The sequence below is a fragment of the Solanum dulcamara genome, chromosome 11 (assembly GCF_947179165.1).
Source record: "Solanum dulcamara chromosome 11, daSolDulc1.2, whole genome shotgun sequence".
Classification (NCBI taxonomy): Eukaryota; Viridiplantae; Streptophyta; class Magnoliopsida; order Solanales; family Solanaceae; genus Solanum; species Solanum dulcamara.
The window spans coordinates 48,696,055-48,722,958 of record NC_077247.1 but is presented as its reverse complement, the minus strand read 5'-3'; the positions used below and the strand labels follow the sequence as shown (position 1 = coordinate 48,722,958).

Below are 26,904 nucleotides of genomic sequence, written 5' to 3'. Positions count from 1 at the left end.
ATAAGTTATAGGAATATGATCTATTTTAGAAAAATAATGTTTTACTAAATACTTGTTTGGAAAGATGCAATACTAAGAATATATCCAAAATAAATAAATAAATAAGAAAATAAAAATTGCAATATGTTATATATGGTTCATATACTATTTTGGCATATTATTGAATAGTAAAACACACACAAATTTCATTTTTAGAAGATCATTGAAGAAATTAGGCTTTATTAGGTAATTAAGTATTTGTTATATCGTATATAACGACTTTTTAGTTTCCTTAGAGTTGCTTTAATTTATTTTAATAATTAACCTATAAAAAAGCCACAGCTCCATAACTATATCATAAAATAACTCTATACTTATTTTAAGTTATCAGGTTAAATTAAGATAACATTCAATTCCTCCCACATATAAAAATGGATTCTTTCATATTCACACATGACACAACTACATACATAAATTTTACAAATTGTTCAACATTCAATTTTAAATTTTGAAAAAAAAAAGTAGAAATAAGACATAGTTGCCTAAGTAACATGATTTTGACAGTTAGTAAAAGAATTAGGAGTAGTTAATAATATTGAAAAATATATTAGTACATATTAGGCTAGCCCCAACTTAAATTTCCCAAAATGCCCCTCCACTTATGTTCCGTTTTGTCGTAGATTTTAAATGAGATTTTATAAATTTATCATTAAACATTTATTTGATCAAATATTTTAAATCAAACTTTAAAATTTTGTTTTGTCCAAAAATACAAATTTTCAAACTTATAATAGGATAGTATAGTATAGTAAATTCACACCTCTTTCAGATAACGTGGAATTTTCCTCCAATAAGTACAAACTACAAAGTGTAAAAACACGATCGCCAAATACCCACACAGAGAGTGATTTGTGTGTATATATAAGACAATACACACGACATTGTTTCTCTCTCTCACTAAAATCTTCAGTCTCTGCAAATTAAACCCTCTTTCGCTCTCTCTAATGGCTACTAGCTATCTATCACCTCGTCACTTCATTTTATCTCTCTAGAATTCTCCTTATCTATCTAGGGTTTCAACTTTCACTTTCCCTTCTTGTGCTATCTCTAACGGGAATTTTCTCTGTTGAACCAAAAAAACTTTTTTTTTTTTTGGTTGAGTTTGGTGAACTCCGATATGTCATCGTCCGTCGCGCCTTCAGGGAATGTTTGCTTCAACTCCAACTGCAAAGAATTTGTTGAAAGGACAAGGAAAGGTTGGCGTCGTCGCACCGGCGAGTTCGCTGACCTATGTGATCGTTGCGGGTAATTTTTTTTTTTTTTTGCACTTTTCAAGTTTGGAATTTTGAATTTATTATTTTTTGACTATTTTCAAAAAGGCAAATCATTAATGGACAATTGAATGAACGGGATTAAATGGTTATAGATACTTCACATAACTAACTGGAATTGAGACCTGATTAGTTGTTTGTGAATGTGAAGGATAAAAAGTTTATATCTTTGGTTTTTAAGTATTAATTAGAAAGATTTAATTTTTCTTGGGGTTTCTTTTTGGCACCTGTAATCAATTTTTTCTCCTGTTTATCGAGAATGTAGAGTGAAGTATTTTATCGTAATACTCAGTTTAGCTAATGTTACTTGTACTGCACTGCTTTAGGTTTACGGATGTTGACGAAGGAATATAACATTCTACTTCTGTTTGGATTAATTGACCTATGATATGTGTAGCAATTTCAAAACTTTTTCTTTTTATTGCATATAAACAGTTTAGATGGAAACTATCCACAGAAAAGGTGTTATTTTTATGTAGATACCCCTTTTAAAAGTTGATTGATGCATTATTGAGTAATTGAATGAACATGCTTAAATGGAGATGAATGGTCATACCCCGACTAGTTTGGAATTGAGTCTGAGTAGTATTTGACCATTTCTTATAGTAAATGTGGAGGGTGAAAAATTATAACTTCGGTTTTATTAATTACAAAGATTTAATCTTTATTGGGGAATCTATTTGGAACCTTTTACCATTTTTTTCATGGTTATCAAGAATGTAGAGTGAGTCTGTACGTTATGCTTTAAATATTTTGTCGTAACGTTTAGTTTAGCTTAGGTTACTTGGACTGCACTGCCTTAGGTCTATGGTGTCTTAATTATGTTTCACGTAATACAATTATGAGGATGCTGATGTAGGAATATAACATTCTACTTCTGTTTGGTTTAATAGACCGAGGATATGTCTAAAAATTTCAAGGTTTTTTTCCTTTTATTGCACAGAAGCAGTTTAAATGGAAAACTATCTGTGGAAAAGTTGTTATTTTGATGTTGTTACCTTCTTTATACCAATTTGATTGCTGCATTTCGAACTTTGACAGTCTATTTTGACCAAATCTTTTGGTAAGTTATTTTTGGCCAAAATTTTATAAGTTAATTTCGGACAAAACTTTAGATCAACTTTTCGGTAGAGCGAAATGGGAGTTCTAGTAATTGGTCTGTATTTTATAAATAGTTACGGAATGTGAAACTACATGGAGATACTCCAAAATAAAATTCCTTTTTGCTTTGAAATATGTCTAGTACTTAATAAATGCTTGTCCACAAAATAAATTTGTTTAAAATCCACTAGGGAGAAAGTTATAATGTTCTCCAGGAGGTTGAGCAAATTTTTGTCAGTAAAAAAATCAGAAAATAAATACATTTAGTGAACATGTATTTTTGAGGAGTAGTAATTATTCCATGAGTTCGTTCCTCTTTACATGGATCATGTTAAATTATTTATAGAAAAATATAATTCCATGATTTTGGTTCAAATTCCAGCAAATTAATAAATTTTAGGTGCTTTCGTACCATATCTCTAAACTTTGGTGGAGAGTTACCTAGTATGTACGTGTGTTAGTGTGAGGTAGCAAGTATCCGCGCGTTAGCTGACCCACACACTATTGTCACTTACAAAAACTAGGCATTGAGTCTTATTCCTTTTAGTTGCTATTGGTATAACAAGTTAGAACACTTGAAAATACAGAACCATAAAGTTTTAGTTCTTGTTACTCTCAAGTAGGTATGGAGCCGGATGATTACAGGGATCTCAAGACGATCCCAACTAATTTGGGATGAATGCAAAATTGATTTTAGTAACTCTTGAGGTTCCTCTTATACTTTTTTTTTCCCAAGGAGGTGTCTTTGACATGGTATTAGATCTAGGCATCTAGCATTAATCTAGCTATTTGGAAGTCCAATGATTTAGCACAAGCTATGTGCCTATTTATGTACTGATAGACAAAAAGGATGTTTGATGATCATTGACATTTTTATTATTTATTTTATGTTTTTTTTATGGCAAAAGAGTGAACAAGAATTTTTGAAGATGCATAAGGATATATTGGAGCAAGTAGCGAACTAGAGATACAGAAACATTGAAAATTTTAAATTTAAGGGATAGAGCACATGTACCTAGATAATATTTTCAATTTCTTCTTTACCTTTTACAAAATATTTAGCTCTTTTGAGCCTATTTCAATTGACCCAAAATTTGGCAGTTACTAGAGCAATAGCAAGTTTCTTGGATAGTTTTGGCCTATGTTACTCGGGGTTCGGGTATGGATACAAGTGTTAAGATACAGGCAATAAATGTATATTATGACAAATATAAGTATTTTTGACAATTAATTGAAGTTATTAAGCTAAATCTAGTATAATTAAATTATTTATGAAACGTGATATTTCATTCAACTAATTTGTTCTAGTACTTAAAAATCCATAGTCAAACCACAAATACCCAATCAATCTATACTTTTGGTCATGGGTGTAGTCAAAGCACCCAAGTTTGGCTGACCAAATCCATTGTGGATCCCACCCACACCCAAATTGTGTTGGATCAACATGAATGGGACAAGGATTTTGAAAGGTTTGAGCAATATAAGTTACGGCCAAAGGAATAAAAGATCATAAAAATCAAGAAGACTTAGATGTAATCACCAAACAATTCATGCACAAAAGGAATATTTTATAATATTTCTGGATTCATTTAACTTATGAGTAGTTGGAGAATACTTAAATAAGTTCTCTAGGTAATCATATTATTATATATTTAGTAGTACTCGACCTAGCTGTTAGGTGTTGAAGAAAACTTAACTGTTGAGGACCAGGCTTAGTATCCGAATTGATTAATTTATTGTGTAATTAGATCTTTTGATCAACGAAATCTATTGTACATTACCTTATGCAAGCGATAGTTCATTGGACATCTCGATATTTGATAGCTTTGATTGGAGCTGATGTATATAAATGTTTCATGCAGTTCTGCTTATGACGATGGCAAATTTTGTGAGGCTTTTCACCTCAACTCTTCTGGATGGAGATCTTGTGAGTCTTGCGGAAAGGTGAGGAACACATTTTCTTTTTCCTTGTTGCTGGTGTGAAGTTCCATTGTTGTTGGGACTTTTTTAACCTTTATATTAGACATGGTCATGCTACACTTTTGTAGTTCATGCTTTTCCCGTTACAAGAATTTCTCCGAGTTTTGATAGGATTTGCTTACTTCATGCAGCAAATCCATTGTGGATGCATTGTCTCTTTCCATACATTCGTTCTGTTGGATGCTGGAGGTATTGAGTGCATAGCCTGTGCAAGGAAAAGCTTTATTTTGGTAAGAAAAGATCCTTTCTTACTTTGATCTAGTGGATGTGATGTTAGTTTTTTTTTTTTTTGAATAATAATTATATTATTTTACCAAGATGTGGCAACTTTTGGACGTACGGTACAACAATCCCCTAGTTCGTCCCATTCGGCGAAGCAATCTTGGACCCTCTTCGCTGCGTGTGCATGGATTTAAAACTTAGCCAAATCAATCAAACGGAATTACTATATATCTAGCAAGCACAAGTTAGAAAAAGGAAAAACTATGACCCTGCTCTCCTTCATCTGGTCTTATCTCAAAACTCTTGATAAAAAAGAAATTTTCATGTATCAAATCTTAACTTAAAAACCGAAGTTAGGATTTCTACCAACCTACAATAGAATTTAAACCACTATCGTGAAGTAGCGTTTATATCTCAAACCTTAACTTAAACCAAGGCTAGGATTTTTCATTTCTTAGGGAAGTCCATTTGAAATCCCTATCTTATAGCACAACAATCCATCTTCGACTAGCACAAAACTTGATTCGCCTCTGTTCCTGATTTAACTGTTGACAGCTATGTGAATGGTAAATTTGCATAAATCATCAGTTTGTATAATGAACCCCATCCACTGTAATCACCAAAACATTCTTCTTGTTCAGCCCAGTAGAGGCTGTGCTAAAAGACCATTGATCCAGCATTAAGAAATTGCTTCTCCCATGCGATGACTATCTTCCATATGCATTCTTCTGTTTTTAGATTAAAGGGGGTGTTTGGATTGGCTTTTTTAAAGTGGCTTATAAGTTAAAAACTAAAAGTCATAAGTTGGGAACACCCAACTTTTGGCTTTTGGCTTTTTTGGGTACTTTTTCAGCCTAAAAAAAAGTGCTTTACCCAAATACTTCCTAAACTAAAAAAGAGCTTAAAAGCCAAAAAGCCACTAAAAATAAGCCAATCCAAACACCCACTAAATTGCATAGCTTTACAGCCCAATCAACAGTTGGATCTGTTTCCAGTACAGAGATTAAATCTTCCAGCCAAACAAGTTTTGAGGGACTTCATTCTATATTGATTCCACCTTATTGAGACTGTAAAATTTCTTCATTTCCAAGCTTCGACTACCAACAGTTACCATTGAGATACAGTAAGGATCTTGTCTGAACGGCATGCCGGGTACGTGGTTCGCTGTCTCAGAGAAACAATTCAATCTGAAAAACAACCCATCTCATGGTTCAACGGATTCAGGGGGCTTGTCAGGAAAGGTGGTTGCCGACTTCTTGAACAATAACTTGTAATGTTAATGTATATTCAAAATTTAAAATCTAGGGAAAAGAAGGAGCTTCTCTCTCTAGAACGCTAGGTCAATTACTGCGCACACATACCCAAATGCTTCCGGTAACATTTTTTTATTGTTTTGGGAGTTTGATAAAGGGGTCAATGAATTCCTTTCTCAGCCTTTTGGCAACGATGAAGTGTGAGGAAGGGGTCGAAGAATTATATAAGTATTCTGAATTAAGGTGAGAATTTCTTTCCTGCTCCCAAGTTTACCCTGGTCATTGCATTGGTTGGAGCTAAACCTTCTCCTCGAGAGGTCACACTTTGTTCTCTTTGTTGAAATTGTTTGGGTACCTAGCATGAGCACTGAATTAGTATTTATCCATCCTAGGCCACCTGAAAGTTATATACAGCTGAGCCGCTAATATGCCAACTATGGTCAAGATAAAAAGGGCTACGTGTGGAGGCCCTATCTAGGAGCTCATTTCCTGTGATCGAGGGGATTCTTTTCCACTTTCATGTTTTGCCCCATTGAGATTGTTTACTCAGACCAGATGAACTACATCAAAGCAACAAATGCTTCCCTCCTCCTGCACAAACAAAAGAATAGCAAAAGAAAAAAGAATAGGAAGGAAAAAGAAGATTGTGTATACATGTTTGATAACCTTTTGAAGAAAGTGATGCAATTTAAAAATCTCCTATGCAGACCTATAGTAAGCTTATGACACTGTCGAAATCGTGAAAATTTTCAGTTTTTACTTTTTTATATTTATCTGAGAAAACCTCAAAAAATATTTAGCAGATAAAACTTTTTCACAATTTGATAGTATTGTTGGTTTAATTTCTGTGTCTGCTTAAGAGTTTTTAAACTGCATCACATCTTATCAATGAATAAAATTGTTTTCTGAATTTTGACTTCATATTCATATTTTGATCAGACACCAAATCCTGCCTGGCCGCCACCTTCACTTTTCCTTCCTCTGCAGCCTGAAAGAGTTAAAGACGTCAACAATTGGAATCCGATTGCTGGTTCTGGTCCTGTTCCATGGCGTCAAGCACCAAGTTTATTTAATGGTTCCAGCAATCAAAATGAGTTGCAGCACAAGGCGCCCTTTCCTGAAGCCACAGTTAGCATCGACACGCTTAGTCTTAGTGAGAGGCCATTTGCCTTGTTGTCTGACAACAACAGGAAGGACTCCTGTGAAAAGTTGATGAATGGAAAGCTGAAGATTGGTGTACCAGGAACACATGAAAATGGATATGCTTGTACTGATATTCACTTACCACATATAAAGAACTTTTCTACTGGAAATATTCTTGATTTACTCATATCTTAGATGTCCTACTACGGTTGATAATTACAGGTTTAGGCTGTTCTTAATATGAAGTAACCATTGTCTTACAGGTTTTAATCGCGAGGAGACACATAAATCTTGTATAAGTGCTCCATGGCAATCATCTTATGCAAACAGTGATCTTTCTGCTCCCAGCTTTTGTTTGACAGTAGGTTCTGCTTGCAAAAATGAACCAACTGATCAGAGTAAGGTCTCTGTTAGTGTGCCACAACAAACTACACTTTCGATTCCTTTGCCTTTGGGGAAGCAGCTTGGTGGTCATGCTACTGTGGATTCCGCTGGAGAGACGCAAGTGAGGAATTCGAAGACCCGTGGAGATGGGAGAGGGAAACATCATTTGCTTCCTCGTTACTGGCCTCGCATAACGGATCAAGAGCTACAACGTTTATCTGAAGAGTATCCTTTGTTTTATAAGGACCTATTGAAATAATGGATATGTCTCAATGAAATAATTCCTGTGGTTATATTATGCTTGGCTATACGAAATAAGATTTGTTTGACCTGCTGATTGCTAATGCATCTGGTGTGCTTCTTTGCTAAAATTACAAGGACATGTTTTATTTGCAAAGTGGCTGGGTGCAAGTCAGCTAATTGTTTACAACCTTGACAGTGTTCAAGTTCAAATTCTGTGATAACTCCTTTGTTTGAAAAGATGCTAAGTGCTAGTGATGCTGGCAGGATAGGACGGCTAGTATTGCCGAAGAAATGTGCTGAGGTGAGCTCCTTTGCTAATATACATTTTTCTTTCAGAGCTCTAATCCCTTTAGGATAGAACAGATTCAAGAAAAAATTTGGTTGTTGAAATGGTAGAACATTATTTACTTCAGCAGGTTTGGACATTTAAGAATTTTTGTATTCAATAGGGGTTAAAAATTACAAGTGTTTTATCAGATGACGTAGGACCCATTTGGATAATTATTGCTGAATTTGAAGAATTGAGTATTTGAAGTTGAAACTGAAAAAGGTATTTGGGAGTTTAAATTGTGTTTTTGGACATGTATTTCATTAGGAAAAAAGTAAGTTTTCGTAGCAACAAACAATTATTTCATTTGAAAGACATGGACCAGTTTTTCAACTTCAAATTCTTTATTTCAAGCTTAAGTCAAAATAATCAACAAAACTGTAAAACAAACATTAATTTACAAATATTATTTCAAATAATATATATGTCCAAATGCCTTAATGTTGCTTTCCTTTCATAAGAAAGGTGTGATAGTGATTACATCTAGTTAACTTGTGTGTCTCTATAACCTAGAAAAGGGAGTTGGAGGAAGGGGGGAAAGAGAGGAACGAAGAGTTGAAAAGCGAGCCACCTTCTTTGGCATTAGCTCAAGGGACTAGTTGGAGATGAAAATTGAGGGTGTTATGGTTGGAAAAGGAGGACCCGAGTACAGCTTTTTAAACAGGGTGGTCGTGACAAATAGAAAAAGGTATCACATTGATTAGGTAGAGGTAAATGGGGTAGTGCATGAAGGGAGGAAGAGCTGAAGGAGGAACTTTCAATGGGATTTTCTATGGAATGCTTTAAGCGGAAAAAGTAGAGAAGGTTAGCAAAAAAATTGCTCTAATATAAGCAGGCTGGGAAGAAAAAATCTCACTCGATAAATTGGGACTTTCACGATCTCAATGTGCTTGGATGTAAAGATTTTTAACAAGGCACAGTCAAAAAAAGTATCATGTGGCGGGCCTTCAGAAGAATGAAGTGAAGACGCAGACCATGGGATGTTACTCCACCTAGCACTTATGGATAGTATGGAGAGAAATCAAAGCATTTTATCTATAGAGAAGGATTTTATACACTTGAGGGATAACATCATATCCTTTATTTCTATTGGTGCACCCATGAGGTCCCAGTAGGCATAGAAGCTAGGGTATCGTTTGTAGAGAATCAATATCTTTTTGTAAGGTTTTCTACTTTTCGATGTACTTGTATGCAGGTGTTTTTCCTTACCCTTGATTATAAAATCTTATTTCTTGATAAAATAAATTAAAACCTAGGAAGGGCTCCTGGGCACATGCCTTTGAAATAGGAAATGCTTATATCCACTTTGGGCTAGCGGTGGTATAAGATGTGTTTGTGATTTATAAATCTAATGAAGTTCATTTTTGTTGGTGAGGGTACCTAGCTTTTGATATTCTCTCTTAATACCAATTCTTTGTTGGAGTTCTTGTTTCTCCATTCATAAACTGGTCAAGAAAACAATTCACTGATTAAATTCGTTGGAGGATTATCACATAATTGGATAATCTATGCTTATTTGCTTTCCTTTCAATTGAAAGGTATTTCACATGTTTTTTTTTATATTCTGATGAAATTTTACTGTGATGAAGGCCTATTTTCCACCAATTTCTAATCCAGAAGGGTTGCCTCTCAAGATGCAAGATCTGAAAGGGAAGGAATGGATGTTCCAGTTCAGGTTTTGGCCTAATAATAACAGTCGTATGTATGTGTTGGAAGGGGTGACTCCTTGCATACAGTCTATGCAATTGCAAGCAGGTGACATAGGTAATTTCATCTGTTCCCTAGCTAGGTCTTTTTCCAGCTTATCTTCCTTGATGGATCTGGTGTGGAAGGTGATGGAAAAGATTACCGTTAGAGAGATATCTTGTCATTAGAGCATAGTGGCTTATTTGATATTTCGATTGTTTGGGTAACTAATTATTGAACTACTTTTTATGTCTTGTAATATCAGTAAGAGATTGTCTGGAGCTCCTTGAATTTATTTATTTTTCCTAAATTTTCTATAATGTGTTAAAGAGGTATCTTGCTGACTAGATGCGCTGTTTTTTTTTCTTCAGTAACATTCAGTAGGATAGAACCAGAAGGAAAGTTGGTCATGGGTTGCAGAAAGGCTTCAACTATTCTTACTGCAGATCAGGTTTGCCAATTTCCAAGTAGTAGCTTCTTTGCTCCCACTTGTGGTTCTGCTTAATTTACAAGCTTGGGATAATCTGGAAATAGAAGTTAAGACCTCTACGCTGAAAATAATATATCTTGGCTGACAAGGAAAGCATGTAAAAATTGGGATAACAAAACCATAGGGATTGTTTCTGTTGTTTCTTTCTGATTTCAACACTTTTTTGCGTCTCAATTAGTCATGATGCTCATTAGGTATAAGCTTCTCACGTCTTTTGTGAAATGCTGTTGAATTCAGACTTCCGTTTTTTCTTACTTGGCCTTCTATTAACAGGGAAATGAAGCTTGCAGTAATGGTAACGGTGTTGCTACGAATGGGAATGTCAATACTAAACGTACTAAGTTCTCTGAAGAAGTTCTGGCAAATTCTACTAAAAAGGGCTTTTCATCAACCACTCATGTTGCTGCAACAAGTGCCAGGGCTGAAACTAAAATGGCTGATGATTTGGTTAATGAATCATTAGGAAACAATCGTTCTATTTGTTGTAAGAGGAAGGGTAGCACAATAGGTTCAAAAAGGAAACGCCTGCGGATAGATAATGACAACTTGGTAGAGCTGAAGGTAACAGTGGTGCAAGCCCAAGGGTTGATGCGTCCACCTTCGAGTGGTGCTTCAACAGTAATTGTGATAGAAGACTGTGAATTTGAAGAATACGAGGTACCATGCTTTTTAGCAGTTTATTGTCTACCAATTCTTGCTGATTTATAGATTTATTCTTACAGTTGCTATGTGTTATTGCTTATAACTAGAATAGATGATCAGTTTTCTTTGTTATGCATAATTTATGGTGTACATTAGCGCACTCTTGATTTGTCAATTCAGAAGATGTGTAACTGTCACTTTCCGCTGGAAATGTAAATCACAGTTTCTTCCAAGGTTCCGTAGTTCTGAAATTGCACCATCCTCCTACCCTTCCCTCCAAAAAGAACTAAATAGTGTACATACTAGAAACGTAAGTATATCACATTCAGAATGGTGGAAGGGGCATTTAAGAGGGCACTTATTGACCCGCAAGGGTTTCTGAGTTAGTTGAGCAGCGGAGCTCCCAAATGAGGGGTCTCAGGTTTGAAGCTCCTGCATGCTTGCTCAGGGGAGCTCCCAAATGAGTAATAGTTTTTACTGATATTACTCCGTCCTATTTATCCTCGGCTTATTCCACTTTAGCAGGATGATGGACCAATTATTGGAAGGCCCACAATCCCTCATATGGATCATTTGGGGTAAACTGTTACACTCTTGACTATTAGCAGCTAGCTCTATATGATATGTGTCAAATTGCATTGAATATGAATTGCTGATGCTTTATTCATTGAATTCAGTGAAAAAATACAGTGGGTACAATGTGAGGACTGTTTCAAGTGGCGAAAAGTTCCTGACAGTGCTGATCTTCCATCGAGATGGACTTGTTCAGACAACTCATGCGACCCCGAGAGGTATGATGGAAATTCTTTAACCTACCTACAATATGCACTTAAAATGTCAATATTATACATGAAGGAAACACACGACATGCTTTTGTTGGTGTAAACGCTGAAGTACTCCTATCCAAAAACCTCTAACTCCAATAATCAGCTTGTCAGAAGAAGAAAAGGTTATGTACTGGTGAATTACTCCTCATGAAATGTGCTTCAAAAGTAGAGGTAAGGTCTGTGTATATCCTACTCTGCCCAGACCCCACTTGTGGGATTATACTAGGTATGTGGTGGTGGTTGTTGAATAGCGCTTCGGATATTAGATATTGAAAATTATTTTAAAAATTGTCCTCCGGACACAAATTTATCCTTTTTCTTTCCGAAGGCCGACTGAACCTTGCTATGTGGAATTGGCAATGTGTGAGGTTTTTCTATGGTTGGTTTCTCCTCTCTTCTTTCAGCAGTTTGTCCCTTTAATCAACTCTGTAGCATTCTTCTTCTCTCTCCAATTTTCTGTTCTTTCAGAAAGTTGACTTCGAACCACCTTCATCATGGGCTCTTGGCACCTGTGCCAGAATTTCACAACTTAAATGTTCTTCTTTACATAAGTTTTTATCATTAGAAAAAAAAATGGCTTCCTTGGTATCCATTTTCTATGATTCTCGTTTTCTGCAAGTTACATCTGGCTGTTTTTTGCTTTAACGTAAATATCAACTAACATCAGTTCATTTCCATCCTGATAAAAAAAAAATGTAAGTTCATTTCCAAAATAGTTTTGTCAATTCCTAAAAGTCATAAGTATTCAATTGCAGTTGAATATTTGGGTTATGATCTTTCTGCTTTTTAGGTCTGTGTGCTCGGCAGTTCAAGAATTAACAGCAGATCATCTGAGGGACCTACTACCTCATATTAATAAAGGTACAAGTGTTTGCTCCTGTAGGTCATAAATTTCTACACTAGTGAATCAGTGCATTTTGTGTTTACCTCATCTTTACAATGAATTGCAAGTCCTTCAGGTTTACTGAAGTTACATGATTCTTTTGCAGCTTCCAAGAAAAGGAAAGCTTCTAAACAGGAAATGGACTTGGAGGTTCTGGATGGGCTTGATGCACTTGCTCACCTCGCTATCCTAGAAGAGGGAGAGACTCTTCCAGCATCACCACAGGCCACAACAAAGCATCCACGTCATAGACCTGGGTGTACATGCATTGTCTGCATCCAGCCCCCTAGTGGAAAGGGTCCTAAGCACAAGCAATCATGTGATTGTAATGTCTGTAAATCAGTAAAACGCCGTTTCAAAACATTGATGTTGAAACGTGAAAAGAAGTTATCGGAGAAAGAAGCAGAAGCTACTTGTCAAAAGCTGCAGCTGCAATTAGCTGGACAATTGCTTGATGCTGATGAAATTCAAGAATCTATTGATGATGCAGCACATTTTAGCCCTCAGAATGGAGAGCTGAACAATGAAGGTTCTGTTGATGATCCCAATTACCTTAATGAGAAGAAATCTTCTGTTGATGATCCCAGTTACCTTAATGAGAAGAAATCTTCTGTTGATGATCCCAGTTACTTTAATGAGAAGAAATCTTCTGTTGATGATCCCAACTACCTGAATGAGAAGAAATCTTCTGTTGATGATCCCAACTACCTGAATGAGAAGAAATCTTCTGTTGATGATCCCAACTTCCTGAATGAGAAGAAATCTTCTGTTGATGATCCCAACTGCCTTGATGAGAAGAAATCTTCTGTTGATGATCCCAACTGCCTTAATGAGAAGAAATCTTCTGGTGATGATCCTAACTGCCTTAATGAGAAGAAATCCTCTGTTGATGATCCCATCTACCTTAATGAGAAGAAATCCTCTGTTGAGGATCCCAACAACCTTAATGAGAAGAAATCTTCTGCTTCACCATTTAAAGGTGAAATTGACCTGAATGCAAAGCCAGAGAGGGATGACGAGCTTTCACCAGGCTCTGATTCTGGTAGCATGATACGCATAATCAAAGATGCTGCAGAGCAATATGTCAGGCACTGTGGGAATGGAAGTTCCGTGGGTAACCAAAGAAATGGAGATGGTGCTGCGGAGACAAATCCGAGTAATTGTGTTATTGTTAGTGGTAGTCATCAAACTGATGTAGATCATAATAGGCCTTTACCCATAAGCACTGCTGCATCTTTGGCACCTAATGACCAGTAGGATGCTCCTACATGAGGCACCTAAATTAGCTGTGCTATATAAAAAATCAGAGGTACTTTGCAGTGTAAGGGAACTTGTATATTTTGGCTTTGCTGGCGTCATGCATTGTACATAGATAGACGTAGCAACTGATGTAATCTTTCCGCAATGCACAGGTCACATTTTGCAATGGCTGTGAGGTGCTTTACATATTTATTATAAATGGCTGGAAAGGTTTTGGAATTCAGTCTTCGTGTGAAAAATGCTTGTTTCTTTTTTATGTTTCTTTTTATGTTTTGGTGCCTCTGAGACTGTCACAAGTTCTGGAGAGAGGGGATTTGATTCTTGGAATTGTGCTTGAAGAAGTTGCCTAGTGCCAACTATGCCACAAGTTCTTTTGGTTGCCCTTGCACAAAAAGAAGAGTATTGTGTCTATGGTTGTAAGCTTGTTAGGTCTCCTCTTTTGTTTTGGGCAACCAAATTCGAAGATTGGGAGATCCTTAAATCATTTATTGCCAAATTTGAAATTTATCTTGTTATTAGAAAGGTGTGCGAATTGCAAAGCAGATTGAATGTTGCGCCCTAGATGGCAAAAGTTTAGTAGCTGAAAGTATCACTAGCTTATGCTCTGAATCGAGATACGATGTGATAGAATGCAATAGAAACAAAGATAATGAAACGAGTTATCGACTCTTAATGGGCAAAGAGAGGAAGATCAAGGGTGCTTTCCTTGCAATACCATCTCCCTCTAAAGGCCAAACTATATTATGAGAAATGATTATAATAATACTCATTTTGGAATCACAAACTCAAAACTTGAACTTGCCAGTATTTATTGTTGGTAGGAAGTTACATGAGCATTATCAAAGTTTGCAGAACTTGATTAGAAGCACATTGATCGGAAAAGACCAAACAGGATTGATGAAGGAAGAAGGTGTATAAGGAGTCAAAATTCTCTTTCTTCAATATAGAATTTCAAAATATTATTAAAAATAAAATATTCAGTCAGTTGTCATCATTTTGAAAAGAAAAAAAAATAATGACGGCATAGTTGCATGTTGGATCCTAAGAATACACTACAAAGCACAAAATTAGTAGGTAAAACAATCGAGCTACAACTTGTGTGTCAAATCATGTGATTTTACCTCAAAGTATAATTATGACAAGTGAGGATAATAAACACATGAAATTTTTTCTTTCTATTATAGAAAAAAGAACAGAAAAAGTAAAAAATTGAAATTCTATTCTTCCATATATGTGTGATGTAACGTGAGATCGGCTTTATATCCATATTCCTTTTAGCTGTGCGGGAAAATTTGACTCAAAAGATTTGGAGACACATAGCAAGTTGGAAAATCTAAGGTTAATCCTAATCCACCGACAATTCCATTTTGTGAACTCCCAAACAAGTATGTTGGTTGTAAGTTGTTATACGTTTTGGGTCCCCTTTTCTTGTCACTGAAATATATGTGACCCCATTTCCTCCAAAAACACAAACAAGGAAAAAAAAAGAAAAGAGGATGCACTACTTCTTCTGCTTTCATTTTCATGTATTCATTGTATTAAAAAATTGAGGTGTTTTTTATTTTTATTTTGTTGACCATTATTGGCAACACAAGATTGGAGTATGTATCCTTGTGGGTCCATTGTAAAAGGTCCTTTTTACATTTCAATTAAATTAGCAAAAGAAACGAAGGAGAAATTATAAACGAAACAACATAATTCGATGTGTAGAAATAAATTTACTGCTAAATTTAAGAAGTTATCAATGTATTCAATAGTTATATTGAAGTTTAAGAATATCTATAGTAATAAATACACCATACACAACAACCGTAACTGCTATATTCTTTTCTTTTTTTTCATTTAATAAACTATAACAAATAAAAGAACAATTCACTAGTATTTAAACTTTTCCTATACTTCCCATACAATAAAGCTTTCCTATACTTCCTATTTAGTATAAAATCAAACAAAAAACAAGTCACTCAAAAGCCTAGAAGCTAAATACAAATTGCAAATTCCTTTACTCTTTTTTTTTTATCAACCTTTTCTTATAAAAGGAAAAAATCTTTTCTTTTTTTTTAAGGAAAAAAAAGTTAAAAAGTAAAATTAGTAAAACTAACTAATTTAGACTCCACGGTTAATCATTTCCATGTACTGCTGCATAGACTGTTGCCTCTGTAATCTCATATCTTCATTGAACTTTTTGATAAACGCCTCCACTTTCCGATTCAACTCATCGGAGCTCAGCGACGGATCCTTCCTGATCTTCACCGCCGACTGCGTCGGCGAGTCGTAGTTTGTCCGGTCCTTGAACGTCTCCAACTTAAGCACGTGCCTCTGGTGGTGGTGCTGCTGCTGCGGCGGAAAGGTGGTGGAATTCTCGTTTTCCTCCGAAGCGTCGTCGGTCACGGCCGTCACGTGACGCCCGTGGATGTGAAAGGTTTCTGATTTCTTCATCTGCCTCGTGCGTGGCACATGACCGCCCTCTGTTATCATCTTCCATGTGTTCTCTAATGTCTCCGGCTTTTCCGACCTCGATACCCTCAGTGACTTCACCCCTGAAATTATCCATTTATGTACTTAATTTTTTTTTTTGTTTGTAAAAGTGGATATTTAAATTTGATTGAAATAAGAGCTAATGGTGCTACTGACGTCAACGCGATGTGCAGATAACGCCATTTGCGGCGTTTGCTTTTTAATGACGTTGTTGCAAGTAGATTTGATGTATATCTATATCTATTGAAAAGTGTTATTTTTCTTACGGGTTTGAAATGCGTGACGTGGATAGAAAGCCAATTTACTAAATTTTAACTGTCATATAAATTGAAACGAAAAAAGTAATAACAATGTGTGGTCTTTTCACATACCTTCAGGACTCATTTTCACAGCAGGTTTTCGGTTACTGAACCTGGAAGAAACCAGAGGTTTCTCCATCGCCAGTAGTAGTAGTTCATTTTTAGTTTCAATTTCCAGCAACGGAGACTCAACCGATTTTGATATCACCATCTCTTCGTTTTCATCAGGCTCATCGATCACATCTTCATCTTCGTGATTCACAACAACGACAGAGCCGTTCACCAGCACTGGTTTAACCTCAAACACCTGCGGTTCGTCTACCGGTACAGACGCGGCCTCAAACACCTTCACTTCACTTGGGACTGAATGAAGCTCCGATAGTGTAATCTCTGTCAAATCTGACTGCGGAGGTGTTCTAGCAGTAATCAACGGCTGGAATTGATCGCCGGAGCTGGACTCCTTATGATTCGACGAGCGAGAAGTGACGACGATGATGAGGATTATGACATTGATAACGAAGTAGAGATACGGAGGCTTAAGCCAAACTATAACTGCACTCCAAATTGTTGGGAGCTCATGAAAAAATAATGGAATCGACGCTTTTGCTACCATCGCTAAGGAAATTGCACCGATTGATATTAGCACAACCTTAAGCGATAGAATTAAACTGTTCGCCATTTTCTCCGATAACCTTTGCTTTTCCGATGAGTTTTTATTTTTTTATTTTTTTTGGGTGAGTGATTCTGTAAAGGAAGAGCAGATGAAGTGGATTGGTTATGGTAAAGTGCTTTGGGGATTGAGGAGTATAAATAATGTTGGAGGGTAAGGGACGCGGTTTATAGGCTATGATGCAATCTGGGCCGTTGATTCTGAGCTGAGCTGGAACAAGAGCTGCCACTTGTGAAGGATGTGGGCTGGCCCACGTGTTTACTGATTTAAGGTATTTATTAATTGTTCTCTAACTTAATGATATTTATGTTCCAGAAAATTATTTTTAAAATCTTTTTAGTAAACAAAGCAGTCAGATAATGAGCTTTTAGATATCTTTGGGTTGAGCTCAAAGTGATAATGATGTTTGAAAATTGCATTATCACTTTCCCTTCCCAAATACTAGGTGTACTAATTAATTAAAAGAATGAGTGATTTGGAGAAACGTAAATTTATTTTCGTCTAATTTAGGTCATAAATTTGATTTATGAATCAGCTACTGATGTTTGTATTAGAATAGATTGTCTATATCACATCTCTTGAGTATATCTTTTCTTGAACTGTATATGAACGTGAGATATTTTATGCACCATACTTTCCCTTTTATTATCGAATTAAGTATTATTTTTATTGAGAAATTAAAGAAAAATAGAATAAATTGTAGTTGAGTCTTGTCAAAGTCAAAATCCAACTTTAGAATTGTTTCATGTGAAAACAATAAATAAGCTAGCTATATTTCCAAAACACTCCAAGACAAATGGATTTTTAAAGGAAGCAAATTGCACCCCAAATGATGGACTAATTTTATTCATCTTTCTTTTCAATTATGTTTCTCCTAGATGATTTCCTTTCGTCAAGTTCAAATAAAGTTCATAAGGCTACAAGTCGCATGTATTAGATTTTTTTTCCTCAAAAAATATAATTAAATTAATAACAAAGAATAGAAAAGTTTAATTCACCAATCGTCACTAAGCTATTATACATGGACTCCAGCTATTTGAGTTTTGATTTGTTGAACTTGGAACAATTTCTATCAGAGTTTTTCCAATTTTGTTAAACAATGCGACTTTAAATTAGTTTGATAGTTGAGAAAATAAAAAGGAAAGTCTATTCCTTAATTTACAAATAAATTGAATGTCGTGTGGTGTAGCAGTGAATTGAATGCAAGTGTAACTCAGATCTGACAGAAAATCTTTCTAGAAATATAAAGTTGCTGCAAAAGTCAGGTAAATTTACTTGAGGGTATTATTCTTTGACATGTCAACAACTTTTGAATAATTAGGAAAAAATAGTGACAGCCACACAAACTTTATAACGGTCTATTTAAGGACCGTTAGTAGCGGAACTTTTGTAGTGTAATTTCTAAGCCCGGCCCTATGGTTGCGCTGTTGGCTCCATTCTCTCAATGTATCCACTATCTACCCACCATTCCAATCCTCGTGGTGGCAATTATATTTTGTCAGAGATGAAGTCAGGATTTGAGATTAATTGGTTCGAAGTTTTAATTTAACTAAATTATTAGGTTTTATATTCATAATCTATACATATTTAATTGATATTTTAAGATAAATACAAAGTTTGAATCAAAACAATAAGCTTCAATTGAACTAATATGGCACACCATTGGCGGAGCCAGAATTTCTCTAAGCGGGTTTGAAATATAAAAATAAACATACAAGGAGGCAAAAAGAGATTCAACATCTACTATTTATATACAAAATATAATGTTAACAATATATAAATAGTGTAATTTTTCCCTCTTCGAACCCCTCAGGCCCTTGCTAGCTCCGCCCGTGCATCTTTTGGTTGTGAGCCCCGCCTAGACAGAGGCACTAAGAAAAGGGCGTAGCATTAAATCTGTCTCAACTTTCAGAGGTTTGGAACCCTTTATTGAGCACCAATAGACAAATACACGAAATCATAATTTTAACTTTGTAACTTTAAAAATAATTACTTCAAGTGCTAATAAATAAATTCTAATATATATTATTTGAACAAAAATTATTGAATTAAGTCAGAATTCGTATCTGAACTTCTAGCTCGGTCGCTCCTCTATCCACAAACACAACTAGATTGTGGACCCGACAAATGGGGTACGCCCTCTTAGCCGACCAATTTGCCTTTTTCTTTGATTGCTACTTTTCTTTGATCACCAAATCTTCTCAATTTGGGCTTGGAATAGAGTGACGATTGCCTTATCCTAAACTTCAATGGAGGGTTTAGTCGGAAGCAGATTCATATTTTGAATTTTAAGTGAATAGGCAGTATCATTAATTATCTCAATATATTATTTTTTTACAGAAAGGTGGATTCTAGATTAAACTTTATTATAAATTCAACTATTAGCTAAATTTTTTTGCGTTAAACTTATTGTATTTTTAAAATTGATTGAAGCCTTCTATTTATTATAATCATACCAAATTATACACACAAATTTATGTTCTCCGGCAAGAGTGTGTTCAAATTGGCGCGATGCCTCAAAGCATGTATTTTTATGGGAATAGGTAAAAGCTTAGAATCTCTCTGCTTGAATATACACACACACATAGATATACTCTCTTGATTTAATTTTACGAGTTTGATTCGACACAAAATTTAAGGGAGAACCAAAAAAAAATTGAAAATTTGTAGTCATAAAAATGCGTCATAACATTTTTGTGACTATAAAATGATAAATATGGGCCATATAAATTGAATAAATACATAACATATATCTTTAAAGATATAATTATTACTAAATTATAGTTAATTAATACACGTTCTTATTTTAATATATCATTTAATTATGATAAAATAGTATAATAAGATGAGTTTTTACCCTATAAAAGCAGGTTAATTGTTAATTTAGGTTACCTGCGGAATGTAATTAATTGTGGTTCGTGGGTCATAAATTTCATGAGGTGGCTTGTGAGCCTTTAATTAATTTACCTATAGTTAAATTAAAATTGAATTGCTAAATTATCCCTTAATTAATTTTTGAATGATAGTTCATGTGCCTTACAAGTTACACCAAGTGTACGATTGTCAAAAGGGAAGGGAAATAACATAAAATATACAACTTAGCCCTCTAAAGAGTGAAAGTGACCTTTTTTGGTCCTACAAAGATAGTGCTTACTTTGTTCTTTATACTGTTTTTAAGGTGGCAAGAATTTTCTTCGGGTCCAGTTGAGAATTGATTAACAAGTATTTTGTTTCTTAATTTAACACTGTTTTTTTTATTTATTATTAGTCCATTTCAAAGAAAATAATAATTTTTATCTTTTCTTAATGAGAAATATATTTTTATAGCCACACAATATTATGTTAAAAGATATTTATAATTACAAGTTTTCAAAATTTTATAGTCACAAATATATATTATATATATTTAAAATTAAAAATTACAAACATATATTTGTTAAATTTCGTGTCAAGTCCAAAATTTCACAAACAAAATCACATGAAAGAAGTAACAATTACTCCTGATTACAGGATGAAGATAGTTCTATATATTCTCTTTCTTTCCCTCCGCCCCCTCCCCCCCAATTTTTTTTTCCTTTTGTTTAATTAGGGATTTCATGTTTTTGTTTAAATAAAGATCACTTTGAATGGAGTATCTCTTTCCCTTCCTTTCCCGGCTAATCTTGAAATGGAAAAATTATTCGAATTGGCAAGCATTATTAGTATATTATTTAATATAATTAAAATTTCACATAATTTTATAAATTGCGATTACAGTTTAATGAAATTTACTATTATACAAATATGGAGCTTATATACAAATTTGAAAGCGAATTTAGGAGTTTATATATACAAATCTCTAAAGCAAATTTGTATTTTCTTTTGTATTTGTATATCTCGGGGCTCATATACAATTCACTAAAGCAAATTTGTATTTGTATATACAATTTTTTTGAAAGCACTATTTATATAATGCAGTGAAATATACAAACGACAAAACTCAATTTGTATAATGCAGGAGATATACATACTAAAATTGACATTGCAACTGGAACTATAACTATGAAACGTAATTAGGCAAAAACTGTAGCTAATGAGCCTTATTATGTTTCAAGTCTTTGCTATTTTTAAAAGTTTGTGTTACATATTCATATAATTGAGTTCTTGGATTTTTGAAAGTGTGAAAAAAAAGTGATTCGAATCACTTGATATTAGTAAGACAATCATTTTATATTCTCATAATTTTTGTTTTTATAAATAAGAAACTCTCTCCTATGATGCTATTTTATGATTATCTCACATCACATAAAAAATATATAGCGACAAGATAGAAAATTCAAGTGCACAGATGTTATAACTTAATGGGAATTAGGTGTTGATTTAGACTATCAACCAGTCAATAATATAATGAATACCTCAAGGAATCTTATTAATTATTATATGTGTTTGATTTTATAAATTATTAGTAGTTCTAGAGTCTCTGATCAAGATATAGTTTACCAAATATATGCTTATTCCATGTACGCATGTTGCATTAATTAGTCTTATGCATTAATTATTTTCCTTTTGATGATTACCCCTTTGCTGGTACTGATTACGAACTCTTTGTCTATGACTCCATGATAAAGGTTAAAATAGAGAAGAGGCCAGATCCACTTCACCTAATTAATTGTTAAACCTAAAAATGTCCGTAATACACTAAAAGTAATTATTTTTTTTATTTATTGGGTTAAATTTGTCTGTTCTTTCACCTATTAAATCAAAAGTGTTTATAACGTGATAAAAATAACTCAAAATTGTCCTCATTTTAGCTATTGAATTAAATTTGTCTCTAACATTATTTTCAAACTTAAAATTGCCCATTCATTAACGACACAATTATATGATGTACATTTAACTATAGTTTAAGTTAATATGTTGCCTTCTTTTATTATAGATCATGAATGAGTCAGGTTCTTTTGAATTCAACACATGAAATATTAGAAAAAAAATTCCTGAGCGTCCAATATTTGCAAGAAGCAAATAAATATATACTTAATGCATGTCTTTTAAAACTTCTAGCACTCAACAATATTACAGTAATATACAAGACGCAAACTATAATCGTTTATGATACTTTCCTAATACTATGTAGTTTTACTTTAATTTGCAATTGTTATGTATTGCTTTATTTGGCATAAATATTAAGTGTAAGTATTTTTTGAAAAGGTAAATATATACTAGGAAAACATTTATTATATTAATAATTTTAAATTTCAGCTTTGTTTGCGTTCTTTACCGACCTCGTCAAATGTTTCACTCATCCCGCTCCCTTTTAGTTTTGGTCAAGTTACGAGTACACGGTTGTTGACGAATTCACGATAGAGGAAATATGAAAGAAGTGAAGTAGGAAGTTTCATTTTAATATTTGGCTGAGGAAGCAAGCACACCTTATTAATTAGCACCGTCCATTTAATCAGGAACTGCCACCTCGTCACTTAAATTATTTATTTTTCAAAAAATATAATAAATTGGAGGTAAAAGGAAGAAAAAATGGGGAGGAAAATATAAGATGAGAATCGAATTCACCGCTAGAAATAGAAGTTTGTGTTATTAAACCTGATTTTCCCATAGGAAAATGTATTGTGGGAAATAAATTTACGCTGAAATATTAGGAAACTTCCTAGTTTTTCTGTGTGAAAATCTACTACTTTTTTTCCTTCCTGATTCGTTCAAAATATTTGTGGAAATAGTCACTGATAAGATAAAAATTTAGATAGTCAATAAATTGTATTACTGAGATTCTTCACACCTCGTCACTTAAATATATGTGCCGAAAAAAGGAAATAAGAAGATATAATTCTGGTGTTCCTATAGTTGTTCAATACTATAATTTTGTAATTCTACCGAAAAAAGGGAGCTATGTTAGTAATTATATATGACTTCAGGAGATAGAAGTATATTTCATGATAGACTCAATTAGAATTTCACTAATGTCCCACAAGTTTCGAATGCAATTATAGTAATGGAGAAATTAATAAATGCATGAACCTATAGTTGAAGTTGATTAACATAATAATTCAAATAATTTCCCCTGTAACTAATGTACAATTTTGTTCAACATTTTTTTGTAGAATGCAGATAAAAAGAATTTTGATAAACTAACGATAAAATTATGACCTGCCGGCCAACGAAGACAACAATTTATTTATTTTTGGTGAAATTAAGTGAATATTTCGCAATTCTTCGAGAGGAAGGAAATATATATTCGTAACTTATTAGAAGAGTGATATTTATTAATTACAGAAAACTACAAAAAGTGGTTATAAATAATTAAATAAAATCTTTTATCCTACTTTTTCTTTTCCCTTTTTTCCGTCATTTTTTCCTGCAAGTGATGCAAGAAAAGTGCTCTGGATTGTCTTTTCTATTAATTTTAATAATTATTTTAATATTTTTGATACATAAATTTAATTAATGTTGGGTCCCGAAGATTGTGCCAAGTTCTAATAAATACAAAGCATCTTAAATTTAGGTGGGACATATGTTGACATTATGTATAATATCTTCTTATACTTATTTTGCAAGAGCTTATTTATTGAATTCCTCTAACAATATGAGAAGTATGGGACATCCATCGTCAAATAATTAAATTAGTATGCTTACGTGATTTTAAAACTTTCTTAAAAATTGAATTCGCTTTAAACTACTTGTCGGTTTGATTATTTAAATTTCTTAGAAATGATATACTTTATTCATTTCTATTCAACATGTATTTCTTTTTTCTATTCAACATGTAAGCCCTTACTTGTTTTTACTAACCAAGCATAATGACGTAGGCTCGTAGTCAGAAAATTCATGTAGGATGTATAAATTTTAATAGTAAATTCAAAAATAAAAATAACTCTCTAGGAATTCAATTTTGCATGCTCAACATACTTCTGCACCTAATTGCCACTGAGCTACTACCCACTTCACGTCAAAGTTATGTGTTTTCTAACATATGACAGATTTAAAGTAGGCCACAATAAAATAAAATGCGGACTCAAGGAATCAAACCTGGGGCACTGTAAGTTTCGTGCATTCCCTTGTCACTGCGTTATGGGACTCATTGGTTTCGAGGGTGTTCAAAATATTATATATATCAATATAAAATAAGATTTGATATATATATATATATATATAGTGTAATTCTAGATGAAGGGTGTTCAACTAGACATTTTGATACTACCTTACCTCTGCCCTTGGCCAAGCACGTAAAAAAATATTTTCTTTATTATTATTATTAAGAATGACGGTTAGATTTGAACTCAAAATCTCTATAACTATTTCGGCTACAAATTGTTTAATTATTTATTTTCAAAACAAAAGGAGGGAGAGAGCAAAGTGTTGATGATGGAAGTAAAGGAAGGAGATAAAGTAGGAGTCTAATTGTACATTTTGTTTTACAGTGGAGAAGCATCAAATTTATTGGAAACTTTTACGTGTTAAATGGATAATGAATATACTATACATATACTTATTACTCCCAAGTCACAACTAACATAACGACCAGTCGACCACCACCTTTTGCATTTGCCCATTTGTCAATCAGTAACTGTATCTATTAACTAAGATTAGACTAAGATTTTTCACCGTTGATAGACAAAACGTGTAGTAAAGCCTAATTCATTTAGGACTAGTATTTAGATATTAGCTTAACTTAGTATTAGTTAGATTATTAAATTGGGATGGTAGAGTCCAATCTTAATTAATCTAAATAGAGAAGGCATAATTATATAATAAAGTCATTGTCCCAAGAGAAACATAAAAAAAGAATATATATATATATATATATATATATAAACATTTAATATTATTCTATAATCTTGTTCACATTGGACTATTTGATTTATCTAGTTCAAATTCTTTTACCACTACTACTTTAATTGATTTTCTTAATATATATATATATATATATATATATATATATATATATAAGTTTAATCCAAAATTACTAAGGTTGGATTGATTAAATATCATAAGTCCTCCTGCTAAAAGAAGAACCATCATAAATGAAAAATGTACCATGCACATACAGGAAAGCTAGATCACTCCATCTACTTTTAAAGTATACGACTTTTCACTTGGAAATTATACAACCACCGAACCTTCTTTATCATGATTCGTTATACTAGTTAGACTCACTTTAAGTATTCCGTTCGTTCACTTCAAGCTCGAAGATATACGTATCTTTTCTCCAGCTGTGACTATTTATTTAATTTCATGTCATAAAGTTCCAACAATAACTTATCTCTATACTACAGACTGAGCTGATGGTGAAACTATATTGCCGTGATTTATGCCTTATTAATTGCACAAATTAATTAATCTGTGCCATGACATATAGGTTATAGGTATACTTGTATAAGAATTAAAACGGAAAAGAGAACTTCCCACAATTGAACATGATTTGTGACTATTAATTATTTGTGTCACTGATTTAATGGTCATTTTATTAAGATATTAAGAAAAGGATTTTGAAGATCTTATAAATAAAAAGTTTATATACGTACTTTCTTGAATTTAAAGTTATGAAGAATAAGTATTTGGCTCGATTAATGACCGTTAGGAGTTGTTTAATTAAAAGGTGACATATGCTTTATTGATTTATAGTTAACTAAAAAATAACTAAAAAAGCTATACGCGTACAAGTGCTTTTGTTCCTTTTCTGAAATAACAAATTAAATAGATAGGGTCAGATTTATATTACTTATTAGAATAGTAAGTTGTAATTTGTAAATACATTATTTTACAATTGACCCGATAATGCAGGAAGTTAACGTCTAACAAATCCATATATGATTTTGACTTTGAATCTCTTATATTCTTAATTCTTTTTCTTAACATGGATTAAGTAGTATATTTTACGTACTAAACTAAGACAAGAATCTAGTTAATCAGTTACCAAAAAATAATAATGAAAATTCACTCTTTATGATGCAATTAAATCTTTTTGATAATTCGAGTGAGTTTGTGGACGGTGGAGTGAACCAAAAATCTCAATTCACACAGCTATTGGATCTTTTCCGTTAGAGTCAATATATAGTCCACACATAACTAGCCAAAAAAAAAAGGTAAAATAAATAGTGGTGCACGTATCTCATATTGACTATTCCAACTTGTAACGTCTAATCTGTAAGTTATGTAAATATAATATATATATTAAATTATGTTAATTCTATTTTCAAAATATAATTTTTTACTTAGACCTTCGTCCTTGATTCTATCTATGAAATTAATTATTGACGTTTGTTCAAATATTTAGATTGTCTGCATTATATTCTTGACTAAGGATCCTTTATCGAATACTCTATATAAATACAAGATATTTTATATTTGTTTTTTTTATATGTCTATTGATAATAGTTAGTTTTATATTTATGAGATTATTTTATGTAATATTTTTTTTAATAGAGGGGTCTAGAAAGAGTTAAGATTTGTGGACTTGTTTTACAGTTGGGGGGCACACTTGTGGACTTTATTTGCGTTTACATAATAAAAAAACAAAAAGGGAGATAATGTTATGATAGAAAATATGGATAGTTAGTTATACTGCCAACTAACATAACGACCACCGTCTTTATGAAATTTTACTATTTCTCCCTGTTCCCACTTCAATTTCACAATTCAAAAAAATAATAATATTGAATTAAGTAGAAAAAAGCTAAATTTATGCCAGATCCAATCGAGTACGACTAATTTAAT

The 26,904-nt window shown here is 33.3% G+C and overlaps 2 protein-coding genes across 3 annotated transcripts; one reads left to right on the top strand and one right to left on the bottom strand.

The window, feature by feature from the left end:
* The first annotated feature begins 872 nt into the window (after nucleotides 1-872).
* On the top strand, nucleotides 873-13,975 carry LOC129872110 (B3 domain-containing transcription repressor VAL2). Of its 2 annotated transcripts, none has more exons than XM_055946984.1 (13): nucleotides 873-1,284; nucleotides 4,274-4,355; nucleotides 4,523-4,621; nucleotides 6,806-7,133; nucleotides 7,273-7,618; nucleotides 7,841-7,937; nucleotides 9,554-9,728; nucleotides 10,022-10,101; nucleotides 10,414-10,797; nucleotides 11,308-11,360; nucleotides 11,460-11,573; nucleotides 12,400-12,470; nucleotides 12,599-13,975. In XM_055946984.1, exons 1-13 carry the CDS (start codon nucleotides 1,157-1,159, stop codon nucleotides 13,747-13,749), a joined length of 3,108 nt encoding a protein of 1,035 aa, XP_055802959.1. In that variant the 5' UTR covers nucleotides 873-1,156; the 3' UTR covers nucleotides 13,750-13,975. The 2 variants fall into 2 exon arrangements, with proteins under 2 accessions (XP_055802959.1, XP_055802958.1); XM_055946983.1 differs by having other exon boundaries at nucleotides 11,305-11,360.
* A 1,578-nt stretch (nucleotides 13,976-15,553) lies between these two features.
* On the bottom strand, nucleotides 15,554-17,319 carry LOC129875153 (uncharacterized). The gene is made up of 2 exons (XM_055950591.1): nucleotides 16,602-17,319; nucleotides 15,554-16,292 (listed from the first exon to the last, which is right to left on the bottom strand). Exons 1-2 carry the CDS (start codon nucleotides 17,206-17,208, stop codon nucleotides 15,859-15,861), a joined length of 1,041 nt encoding a protein of 346 aa, XP_055806566.1. The 5' UTR covers nucleotides 17,209-17,319; the 3' UTR covers nucleotides 15,554-15,858.
* Between the last annotated feature and the right edge of the window lie 9,585 nt (nucleotides 17,320-26,904).

Bases quoted from the DNA above. Each gene is read 5' to 3' on its own strand.
- LOC129875153 (XM_055950591.1), bottom strand. From the start codon at position 17,208: ATGGCGAACAGTTTAATTCTATCGCTTAAGGTTGTGCTAATATCAATC. The intron at 16,293-16,601 runs GTATGTGAAAAG...GGATAATTTCAG, and splicing joins TGTGAAAATGAGTCCTGAAG to GGGTGAAGTCACTGAGGGTA.
- LOC129872110 (XM_055946983.1), top strand. From the start codon at position 1,157: ATGTCATCGTCCGTCGCGCCTTCAGGGAATGTTTGCTTCAACTCCAAC. The intron at 1,285-4,273 runs GTAATTTTTTTT...TGTTTCATGCAG, and splicing joins GACCTATGTGATCGTTGCGG to TTCTGCTTATGACGATGGCA. The intron at 11,361-11,459 runs GTAAACTGTTAC...CATTGAATTCAG, and splicing joins CCTCATATGGATCATTTGGG to TGAAAAAATACAGTGGGTAC.